The following is a 12,785-nucleotide window of genomic DNA, read 5'->3' on the forward strand; positions in this document are numbered from 1 at the left end:
TCAGAGACTAGATCTAAATCTAGACTTTTGTGTAACTTCCACACTAGTTCTATGGTGGGTATGTTTGTAATCTCATCAGCACCTAGTAAGAATTTCTATCTGCCCATATCCATACCTGCACTTTTTTTCTTTCTAAAAATCAATTCTAATTTTGCTATTCTGACTGGCATAAGGTGAAATGTCAAAATAATTTAAACTTGCATTTCTCTTGGCTAGATAATGAACATTTATCTAGCTAAGGGTATTGAACTTTAAAAAAATCTTTTCATAACTGGGTTTGGTTCTATGCTCCCAATTTTTAAATTGATTATTTTTGTAGTGTTTAATTTGTTGAGTTCTTTGTATATTCTAGACATGAACACTATGTCAGATGTATAACTGGTAAAGATACCTTTCCCATTCTTTGGGTTGCTGCTTCATTCAAGTGATGGTGTCATCTGCAGTACATAAACTTTATAGCTTTATACGGTCACATTTGTCAATGGTTGGTCTTAATGCCTGTACTTGGTAGTTTTTAAAAAAGATGGATGGCAGATGAAATTAATGGACCCATCAAGAATCAGATTGGACCTCAGAGGAAGGACTAAAACTGACACCTCCTAACTCAATTTTAGCTGTTCTTTACTGATTTCTGTCTCATGTGACATATCAAAGGTAATGAGGAAACCAAGAAACTCAATTAGCTGGTAGTTTTATCTTGTAAGGGATGATATCCTTGATGCAGTTCTGATAAAAATGAAGGACTTTGTGGGTTTGGTTTTATTTTATGTTAAAAAATAATCAATAAACTTTAAACATACTTTGAGTGCCTTTGTCCATCTCACAACAGAAGTATAACATCTGAGTGTTACTCTCATTCTTATTTTTAATTGTGACTTGCTTTAAAATTATACTTTTGAAGAAGCAAACACTAGTTATAAAGATCTTCATTTTTCTCCCACACACAGATTCTGGCCAACCCCAGCCATCACTTCATTGACAGTTCTTTATATAAAGATGTTATTCTGGTAGCCTGGGATCCAGCTCCTTATTCTGCCAATCTTAACCTGGTAAGTGTTTCTCTTGATGCTCTAGACCATGTCCACAAGAACAGGTCACTGATAGGCACTAACACGCCTGTGTTTCATGCACCTTTTTGCAATCACGTAGACTAACAAGCCACCTTCTGCTAAGACGCTTTTCCTCTGAGGAATAGAGAAACTACAGCATGTGTAAAGGTTTAGAAAGTTGTAGTTACACTTAAGTAAGACTGATCAAACTGGCAGTTGTCCAAGGTGATAGAATGGTAAAAAGGGCTTCTGAAATAAACTATGTGTAGTTGTCAAGAAAAATATAAACTCTTCATTGTTATTTAAATAAGTGTCTCTGACTTTCTTAAGGATGATTCTCATTGGCTCTTTCTGAATGTGTTAAATTTTATGAAATAACCATCCCTTTCAAGTTAGTTGTATTTTACTTACAGCTCATGGCAGCTCATGGTATTTTACTTACCTTCCCAAGCAAGAAACTGGCCACATTGGACAGGACTTCATATGAAAAGCCCGTGGGATTCTTCTCTTATTTTTTTAATGGACTCAGAAAATTTTATGTTCACCTTCACCATAGTGAATGAGTGTTCTTGATTTGATTTGCTAAAACCAGGAGCATACATATTTCTTACAACAAATGTGAGTGATAGATCTTTGCACCTTCAGGGGTCAATCACTTTTAGAACTCCCCAGGATAGAATTGGCCATTAAGAGGAATGTATGTGTTACTACTGCCCATCTTGAGCCTCAGGCTGGACATTTACTTGACATTATTTGGTTTGTGATTCTGTTGGTGTTTTTTTGTATGTTTACTTGCTTATTTTTACCAGTGGTACAAATTAGAATCACTGGCTCATTCCTTTTTTAAAATCTGACTGTCAATTTTCCATTTCCTGAAGTGGAGAACATAGTCTCAACAGGATTATGGTAAAAACTCAATTCTTTTATAACCCCTAAACTAAGCATCAAACATCAAATAGAGGCAGGATATTTCTAGATTTCAGTTCTTGCAGGATTTTAATTGACTGACCACTAGGTCTGCTGACCCTTTTCTTCATCTGTTGGGAGCATCCCTGCACTGGTCAGAGTTTTCCCACCTTATAGATAGAGACAAACAGAGATAAAGTACAAACAACATGGCCACTATGGTGGGAGCTGAGCTACAAATGATGACAGAGAAGGAGGCTAGAATATATTTTATTCTTTCTTGGATCCCATTTTTCCCATTTTTCAGGCTTCTTTGCCATCTAGCTCTAAGAAGAAACCAAATATGTATTTTAAAGAAACAGACCAGGTTTATCACCCAACATTATGTGGTATCTTAATATGTATTGATTGTATACCCATGCTATTTATTTGAGGATACAGAACTTAATGAGCTAAGCCTGCTCCTACATGCTCCCCAAATCTCATTATGGCACTTGCCACATTTTTGAAGACTTTTGTTTTAAACCAATTTTGTCTGCTTTTTTATATAATACATATAATATAATACATATAATATCTTACACAATAAATGTAGCTCCCCATTCTGGTGCTTATAAATTTATTATTAATCTGGTGATTAATAAATTTATCCATCATTACTAAGGCAGAAAAGTTTTCACCAACCCATGTCAGTCCACCCAGTAAGTGGTGCTGCTTCCTCCCAAAATACAGGAAAATGATGTATTTTCTCCCCCTGTTGTACAACTTGGAAAATCTACCTTCAAAGCCAGGAGTACCAGGAGACCAACATACATAAGTATAAGCCAAATCTGACCATAATTCTCTTTATAAAACAGGAGTAGAACACAGTATGCACATTGGCATTAACTGCTGTGACTGTTTCCTGGCTGTCAAGTTCTGTTCATGGCAGTCCTCTGGACCAGACCTCTCACGTGTTTATTCTTTGATTTTTGCAGAAAATGCTTGCCACCTCTTATCTAGACCTACGTCTTATTTACCATGATTAAAACATCATTAGGAGATATTGGTGGGAGGAAAATGAAAGGAAAATTGTATAATTATTAATTATAGAGTCAAATAAAACAATTAATTAAAAGATACAGCTTTATTCCTCCTAGGAGCGGAACTATGATCTCTCTTTGAACTTTCCCAAGTGACTGATCCTTGCCTATCTTCCAGCTATTGACTGTCCCTAGACATATTCAGTTCTGTTTCCTTCTCAAAAGGATTTTTCCTCAATTTGAATTGTTTTTATTTTGTTTCAGTGGTATAAGAAGCCAGATTACAACCTTTTCACTCCATATATCCAGCATCGCCTGAAATACCCAACTCAGCCATTTTACATTCTTCACCCCAAATTCATATGGCAGCTTTGGGACATTATCCAGGAAAACACAAGGGAGAAGATACAGCCCAACCCACCATCTTCTGGTTTTATTGGTAGGTGTGTCTAATAGTTGGAATGGTAGGGTGCACAAGTAGGGTCAGAACTCGTTTTACATAGAAAGAATCAATAACAGGTAGTTTGAAATACTAACCAATAAAAGAGACATTTTTCAGTTATGCATTACCAAATTTCCAACTGATACACAGAACTCTCTCATTCTCGTTCCTGACTTGAAGGTAGGAACTTGTGTGACTGGGAAATTATTCTGTCCTACAGTGCACTGATGGGCTGTCTGTACTTTCTTATCTAGTGTTTTGGCTAGGATGGCCAAGGGAAGATTCAACTAGAATTGCAAACTATGTATCCACCTGTCTTCTCTTTCATAGTGGCCTCAAAATAGGCTTCTCACATGGCAACCTAAGCAGGCTGATGAAAGTATCTTAAAGGACAGGAACTTTCAGGCCTAGGCACGATGACCTTCACATGTGCTGTCTAACCCTTGATAGGAAGCACATTGAAGAATCAGTGGATTTTACTCACTGTCAAATCCATTCACATGGCTAGTGAGTGAGGTACCAGACTGAAGGAGAACATAATGGTGCACGATTGCTGGTGCACAGGGTAATGTTGAGGCTAGCTGAAATATTTCATTGCAGTGTCTGTGTGAAAGTGTACTAGCTCCAGTTCAGCAGTAGATTTTCACATTTGATAATCATATATGGTTTGTACTATGTTTTTCAGTCAGGTTTTGCTATGCAAAGTCTATGATTTTAACCCATTTCTTCATGCCTATTGAGGCTTTTCACCCCCATTTCTATGATGTTACCTGTGTAAGGTATAGGACATGAGACTATGAGAGGGTGAAATGGAACCAAAGGTGGGGTGTTTGTTGCCATCCTTAGTAAGTTTACAGTATTCCTTGGGTTGTACAGAGGGCCTTCATCAACAGAGGAGAGTTTGGAGAGACAATTCTAGCTTCATTTAAGTTAAGGACATAGTATTCTGGAGTGAGGCTTGCAGTTTTTATAGTGAGTTTATAGCATCATGATGATATGAAATCCCAAGAAGACCTTAGTGTACCTACTATTAAAGTCATGCCTTTGAAAGTTTCATTTGAAATCCCCAATTCTTCATCTTTGTAGTTTCCTACAGTTTTGTTGACTTAGGAAAGAAAATGTAATTCAGTTTTGAGCAAAGAGTAAATGTGCTAGAATAGGGATTATATACCATAAGAGGACATGACCCAAATTATCATATGTTATGGTTTTTATATCCTCAGTTCAGGAGTGGCATTATTAGAAAGTGTGGCCTTGTTGGAGTATATATGGACTTGTTGGAGTAGTTGTGTCACTTTGAGTGTGGGCTGTAAAATTTTCATGCTAGTTACCTGGAAGTCAGTATTCTAACAGCCTTCAGATGAAATGTAGAACTCTCAACTTCTGTATTATGCCTGCCTGAATGCTACCATGTTCCCATCTTGATGATAATGGACTGAACCTCTGAACCTGTAAGCCAGCCCCAATTAAATCTTGTTCTTATGAGAGTTGCCTTGGTCATGGTGTCTGTTCACAGCAATAAAACCCTAACAAAGACATAGTATCATCATCATATTTGATCAAGGCAAAAGTTTAAAACACAATTAGAGTGGTTCAACATTGTAAAGATTCAGCCAGATGGTCATAGCCAATGGAAGTAATCCCAGATTGAAGAAGAGCTCAGGCATGTGGGTCAGCTCACTTCAGTCTGTTAATTGTGGACATGGAGTTCTCAAAGGCTCACTGTTGACTCACTTTTAACTTTTTGTTCAGGAAGTGAACTACAGTTCATTACCATTGCAACAAAGTAATCTGGGAATGCCTAGTTTTGGGTTTGAGTTCTTTTCTGCAATGTGCAGGTATTTGACTTAACAAGTAACTTAATCTCTTGGTCATCAGTATCCTCCAATAAGACAAAGCAATACAACCTTTTTAAGGGTGAAGTATGTGTAGTAGCTGTACATCTTACAACTGCTATTTTCTATCACTGTCTTGTACAGTGTATCATCTGTTAGCCTTTTTACATTAATTATAAGTTAATAGCAAATCACATCTGTTTCTAAGACCTTATGTTTCATGTGCTCAGTTGTGGCATCCTCCTGGTGGGTGCTATATTACACAGTCCTGATTGGTGTGTTTTTATTGTCACAGAGCATTGCTAAGTTTTGCAATATAAAATGCAGCAAATTGATAAAGAAACATTGGGTTCCCAGGGGGCAAACTGTGCTATGTGCATGGAGATAAGGCTGCCCTAGAGGACATCTGTTGCATTAGACACACTTGCTGCCTCTAAACCTCACCATATTGAAAAATGTGAGATTCTCACCACTATAAGCAATAATAGCAACCTGGTTACTTTAGCAGTGCCCTCTGGGCACTCACATCCTGTGGTTGACTTTGTACTTCCTCTTTAAGATGGATGAAATGGAGTTATTCTGTTCAGTTATTTGATGTTTTCAAATAGCTGTAGAACGATGTTAACCACATCTCACTTCGTTTTTCATTAGAACTTTCTGTGAAATCAATGAGTTAGGTATTTTGTTTTATGGCTGTGGGAAATCTCTTCTAATTAAGATTGACGTCTACTATGACCAGAAACTTCTAGGCTCGGGACAATATGGGAGACTGCCTTCATTAGTGGGGCTTCTCTTTCTCTGATCTTGTCTGGAGAATTCTATGCAACCCCACATGCTTCTAATTGAAAATGTCAGATAGTCTTAGTAAGATTACAGGATTAGTTTCCTTTTCCCTAATGGGAACCTGTTCAGCTAGCACCTGAGTTTACTGAAATGTTTCTCCATGCTAATTTCCAAACTGTAAACCCTCAGTCAATGAGGGCTTTACTGATCCTGGAGTTGCCTACCCTTTCCCCCACAATTTTATAAGCCTTGAATTACTCTAAGTAAAGTTGATCTGCCTTCAGATAGCCTGTCCTGGTGTGGTCCTTCACTATACATACCCACATGGCTTCTGAACCATCCCCCTATTCCTAGTCATGCTCCCTTTGCCCTCATGGATTATATTAACCAATGCTCCATGAAAGCAGGGAGAAATACAGTTGCTGTGAAGAAAAGTATACTCCAAATGCCCTTTTCCTGCTCTAAAGTCTTGCTGAAGTGTCAGCTTGATTTATCAACATCTGTCATCTCTAAGGCTATAAGCATCAACTCCTGAACAAAACACATTTCACAAGCACAAAGTGGGTTAGAATGTTTTAGTATGTACTTATCACTGTGCTTGGGAGCTGGTCAGCAAGGAGGTCCTCATGCAGAGGTAACCCAAGGCAAGCCCTCTTTACCTTGCACTATATTCCTGTCTAGTACTCTGCTGGGTGAAGCAGAAGGAAACACTTCCTGGTGTTTGTAGTACAGTGAAATGGGGAGCAATATCATCTAGGTTAGTGTGTAGAGATGAACATAACTATAACTTGAGATGAAAGAGGAGGAGCAGGTTGCTTCAAGAAGGTTACAAGGTACTATAGAGGGTCTTGTAACCATTTAGGCTTTTTCTATGTTCACCTAAGTTCCCAAAAAAATGACAATGAGGCTCCACAATTAGCTCTTAACTGAATATTAACCAATTTATACTAATCCAAGTTCTGCAGCCTGCCTAGTTACCTCTCATTAGTTTTGTAAGTCTGACTTTCTCTGAGTCCTGGTGCCAAATCCTCCTGACATTTCCCCAGGGTTCCCCTCTCTATGCCAGATGTCCCACCCTCTAATCCTGCTCCAACTTACTGTCTACCTCCAGAGGCTCCTGAAGGCAGTTCACATAAACTCACACAGGCAAACACACATATAAATAAAAATAATGAATCTTTAAATGATAAGAAGAAATGAATTAGAGGACATGTGTAAAGATTTATAATTTTAATGTAAATGCATATTCATATAGAATGAATTAAGTTATATTTTATTCATTAATATTAATAAAATACTTATTAAAGTTTTTATATCTATAATGTTGTTAGCCCTCTGACATTTTGGAGAGTACTTTAATATTATGTTTCTTGCATTTTAAACATCAGAGCCATGTTAGAAATTGGCAACCCTGCCTGCCAAAATATTTTGAAGAGTCGTTATTTAAAATATGAATATTTATTACAGTTAATCATTAAAAATTAAATCAAATTACATACTAATACCTGAAAATTACCTTTGAAAACATTTTTAAATAACTCCATCCATTTGGACTTGATTGCATAGTTATTATTTAAAAGTAAGTGAAAGGCTTAACTTTTAAAATTGTGTGCGTGCGTGTGTGTGTGTGTGTGTGTGTGTGTGTGTGTGTGTGTTTGAGTGTCTGTGTGTGTCTGTGTGTTTGCATGTATATCCCACACCACATATGTACAAGACAAAGGACAATTTGCAGGAGTTGATTCTATCTTTCCACCATGTGTATCCTGGGAATCAATCTTATCAGCCTTGGTGCCAGCAAACACTAAATTGCCTCGCTGATGCCAAAACAAACACATTTATTGTCCCAAAATTCCATTTCATGAGTATGTAAGTCAAAAGAATTCTGGAGATATTATTTGTTCTCACATAGCTATAAGCTGAACACTTTCATTAAACTTAAAGAAATTGGTGTAAGGTGTGTTAATTAGCTTTGCTGGGCAAAGGTTTTGGATTGAGGTCTTGATAAGAGGTCTGCTTCAGAATCCTGAGTGCTCAAAGTACAGATGTTAGGCAGCTTTTTATAGTTGTAAAGAATCTCCTATAAATTTTTTAATTCTATAAAAGGTGGTAAATAACATCAACTAATGTTTAAACATTTCGAAAAATACCAATTAATTCTCCTCATTCTTCCTAGCACCACCTTCCTGATTTTTTTTTATATATTATAGTTCATGCCTGTACCACATCCAAATATGACGAATGTGTCCCCATTGAGCTCTCACGTGCCAGCACACATTCACGATTTCCTGAGAAAATGAGTGGGTGGGGCATAGATCTCTTAACTTCTGGACCATCATCATTGTAATGTATATCTCCTGCAGGATGCTCACCTCCTCCTGTGTTGCTTTGCAATTATAATCTTGAAATCTACAAAGACCAGAATAAAATCAGGGACCTAATTTGCTAATTCTTAACCCCATTTTTTAATCCATTAACAAGCCTTTGTAATAACGTTTTCATGTGGCTAAGAACTTCTTAATGGTAGTAATACTTAGCTGTAACTTGGCTGTTCATGTGAAGATTTGTTAGAGGTGAAATAATGCCATACTCCCTAACAGAAATAGACTACTTCCTTGTTAAATGCCAAGGTAAAAGTAACCTTTCACTTCCTTTGATGTTTCATAGGGCTTAGAGTTAGTTACATACCATAATTTTTGCCTGATTTTTTGTTTGTTTTTGTTTTTTTTTTTTTGGAGGTTTATTCTTTTTTTATACAATGCATTGTAATTGCAGCTTCTGTTCTCTCCCCTTCTCCAAAACATCTCTCTCCTCTCCTCCAGATCCTTGCTTCTCTTTCTCTTCAAAAAAAAAGCAGTCTCCCCAGTGATCTCGAACAAACTCCGCATTACTAGATTTGATAAGACCTAGCATAGGAGAGAAAGAATTGTAGGAGCCAGAAGTACTGGAGACACCAGGTGAACGTGGACTGCAGAATCAATTAACTAAGTAGGGCTCATAGGAGTTTACAGAGACCACTGAGCCTGCCTGGTGCACACCAGACCCTTTGCATACATGCAATGGCTCTTTAGCTTGGGTTTTTTGTTACACTCCAAACAGTGGGAGTGTGGGTGACTCTGATTCTTTTGCCTGATCATGGGCCCTTTTTTGTCCTACTAGCTTTTTATTTTTTATTCAGTCTTGATTTGAGGATTCATGCCTTCTCTTATTGTTGATTATTTTTGTTGTTTCAGAGTCCTTGATATCATGGAGCAATTATGTCAATGAAACATTGTCCTAATTATCTAGCAATATATATTTAAAATATTTCTATATGTGACTTTTTTTTCTTTCCTTTAAGCTATTTTCTTAAACCCCATACCTTTTGGTTAGGTGACCACTGTGAGCTACTCATTTCCAAAAGTCACCAAGTTGCATTTTTGATCAGTCTGCATCTGCCACAGGGTACACCAGAATGTACTCTGGAGATATAGTGTGAGTACTGATCCCCAGAGAAGCTGTAAAAATACTTTTACATCTGCTTAGCTACACAATGCTATTAATTAGGTAATGCAAGCAGGACCATTTAGAACCCAAAAGAAACCATTTCTTCAGATAGTATTTTAGTCAGCATTTCTCTATTTCATTCTGACTTAGATACTAGTAATTGCATCTTGTAATTGGACATGAAGTCATTAATTTTTCTGGAGCCTATTTGAGTAGAGAATGCTTTATTGGGCTCCTACAGCATCTGCTTGACCACATGAGGTTAATTATTTCTATAAAGAGTGGATGAACTCACTGAAAGTCATAAGGCCTGGCTCACTGCTGGTGGTATACGTATAGTATACGTATAGCAATTCAGGAAATGCCACCCTCCTTCATCTTAGCAGGTACTACATGGCCAGGAGTCTAACATGCCAGACACTGAGATGGTTTGAAATATATTGCTGCAAATTTTCTTATATAAATCACTAACATTCCATCCATTTTTTTTCAAAGGCAGCCTCTACTGATGTTATTGTAAGTGATACTTAGAAAATTCAAAGTAATATCTTATTGCCAATATTTTATTGTATAAACCATCATCATTCCATTTCCAATGGCAACTTCTACTGATAATATTGTAAGTAATACTTCTAAAATTTATAGAGGCAACCATTATAATTTCAGGCTATTTAGAACATACATAAGAATTGCATGCTGAAAATAATTCATAATTTTCTTTCTTATTTTATATTTAATTTTAGGATCTAGTTTTCAGATATTCTGTTCAAACTGAGAGTACTGATGCAAAAATAACAAGCCAATTAAGTCCTTTTGCATTCTATGAATCAAATGACATAAATGAACTAAAAATTGGCCTTCAAATGTTCTTGCATGTATTATATTTTTGATGTTGTAGATGCATTTTAAATTACTCTCTTATTATACACATCATGTTTCTAATGACTTTTAATTGTAACTATATCCTGTATATTAGCTTTTAAAATCATTTATTTTCTTGAAGGAATCAGAAATATGCCTGTTAAGTTCTCTCTTTCACGACTGAATATATGGACAGACTCACAAAACAGGTTCAAGATTTCCTTTAGCCTGTCATATTTTGGTACACTGTGTATCCCTTGTCCTGTTGGGCATAAATAGAAATTCCTAATGACGTTCATGGAGAAGTGTTAACTAAAAGTGACTTAAGTTGTTTGCTGTTACTTATTTTGCCACTTTACACCAATAGCTCATTTTACTATTTGAAAAGATGTTTATAACAAGAGTTCGCCAATATTAAATATTCTGCCAAGTGAATGAAGCATAATTTTTGTCAAATCACATTCTGCTTTCTGTTAAGTGGTTACCTGAGTTCCCCTTATGTACTACACATGCATTCATGTACGCATGCCCATTGTGCTGACCAACTCTTCTAGTGTTTGTCTTGCATTTATGCATGGCTATCACACGTTTTAACTCCCATAGTGTGTCAAATGTATTTATGCATGCCCATGAGGCTGCCTCATTTTTTAGTGAATCATGTGGAATGTATCATGCCCATTAGGCTTCATAGATAGTACCTTATTATTTCAGAGCTTGATATGATATGAATATAGTGTCTACTTTGCCTTTGGTTCAGCTTTCAAAGCAAATAAATGTTCATCTGCTTATCATGCTAAGTCACATAACATGCCATTTTATTAAGAGTGATTACAATGCTTTTTCAGTTGTTTGATAATTTCATTGCTATATGCAATATTAAAAACCGTACAGTTTGGCAAATGAATGCTGCTTTAGTCATAACTTCCTAGATACTAATATTATTGGCTCAGATGAATCCCTTATAAGGAGTTGTCTGAAAAATAAACTTGGCTGTATTAAAAAAGAACATTAGCTGAATTTTTTAAGATTTCAAGCAGCTGGCCACATGCTCATTTGATTAGCTTTGGAAAATTCATAAAAAAAAATAACATTTAGATACTTGTCTTTGTCTAGTTCCAAGTTGAAACCAGTAGGACTTCTGTGAGTTATAAAGAAAGCTAAAGTTTGGTTGTTGGTAAACAACATTATTTAATAGAAATAGTCTTTAAGTAATTAGCCTCAGAATTATGTGTACAGAATTATGTAATACTAGCCAAACTAGAGAACTTGGGTTCTGTTTTGTTGTTTTGTTGTTGTTTTGTTTTGCTCTGCAGTTATTTTTACATTTATCTAATTATCAGAAAAATGCAAGGACAAGAAAATGAATAACATTTTTAGCATAAACAAATAGGAAATTCTGATGTAGGTCTGGTGTAGGGAAATAGTTACAAAGTTATAGTTGAATTTAGTATTTATGTTATCTGTACTCAAAAACTGGTCCAACAAGGTGTGCCTGTTTATTTTTGCCTTCAACCTAGGACTTGAGTTTAGGGTAGTGAACTACCTACTGATCTTGTGACCCTGAGCTGGTTATGGGTAACTCTTCCTTTCCTTCGGTAAGTTTGTAATTTTGGAACAAATCAAGCAAAGACCTGTGGTGACCCACTCCAGCAAATCTCTGAATGCCAAGCATCTAACATGCTTTCCCTAGTTAGCATTCTAGATGCATTGCTACCTCTGTCAAATCATCTTGTTGTAACAGAAAAAAAGTGTCTGTTCCCTAGGCAACAGGAAGTGTCTCTGTCATAGTTCTGAAAGATAAGAAGTTCAGGATCAAGGGTCTGGATGGTTAATTTCCAAGGGACAGCTCCCTTTCTGCCTAGATCCTCACATGATAATAGGAATAGATCTTCTTTTATGCTGCATATTAAAAGACACTGTTACCATTAATGAAGACTCAACCTTTATAATTTGCTAATTCTGTCACCATCAAACAAAGAATGAGTTTCTAAATAGAGAAATTTCAGGAGGATGCTTTCAGTCCTCAGCTGTCACACTTGTTGCTGGGAGAGTGAAGAGTATCCTGTGTAACTTCCTGGAGGAAGGTGACAGAAGCTTGTGCCTCAATTTCAATGAGCTTTTCTTTTGTTGATTTTGTTTGTATATTTTGTGTGTTCCCTTTTGAATCATTAGCTGTAGAGTTGTGTGAGTGACAACGTAACTTACTCTAGTAAATCAGAAGTCAAAGGAGCCCAGGGCTGTTGCTATGATATCATTTGCAGATGCTTAAGTCATCACAGTACTAACTACCAAGAGGTTCTCCAAGGAAAATCAAATATTTTTCTCAGTGTAATATTGAAACACTTTTCTTTTCTTTTTTATTAACTTGAGTATTTCTTATTTACATTTCGAGTGTTATTCCCTT

General features: G+C 36.4%; 1 protein-coding gene across 6 annotated transcripts in view; it reads left to right on the forward strand.

Annotated features, from left to right (window-relative positions):
* St6gal2 (ST6 beta-galactoside alpha-2,6-sialyltransferase 2) overlaps window positions 1-12,785 on the forward strand; it is a 97,973-nt gene that overhangs the window by 57,535 nt on the left and 27,653 nt on the right. For 5 of the 6 annotated variants that reach the window (XM_063266832.1, XM_039083150.2, XM_006244260.5 and 2 more), the window contains 2 exons: window positions 948-1,049; window positions 3,242-3,416. In XM_063266832.1, the coding sequence (XP_063122902.1) occupies window positions 948-1,049; window positions 3,242-3,416 (277 nt within the window). Of the gene's footprint in view, window positions 1-947; window positions 1,050-3,241; window positions 3,417-12,785 lie in introns of those variants that run through there. The other variant, XR_005488860.2, reaches the window with a different exon arrangement.

Source organism: Rattus norvegicus, chromosome 9 (genome assembly GCF_036323735.1).
Source record: "Rattus norvegicus strain BN/NHsdMcwi chromosome 9, GRCr8, whole genome shotgun sequence".
Classification (NCBI taxonomy): domain Eukaryota; kingdom Metazoa; phylum Chordata; class Mammalia; order Rodentia; family Muridae; genus Rattus; species Rattus norvegicus.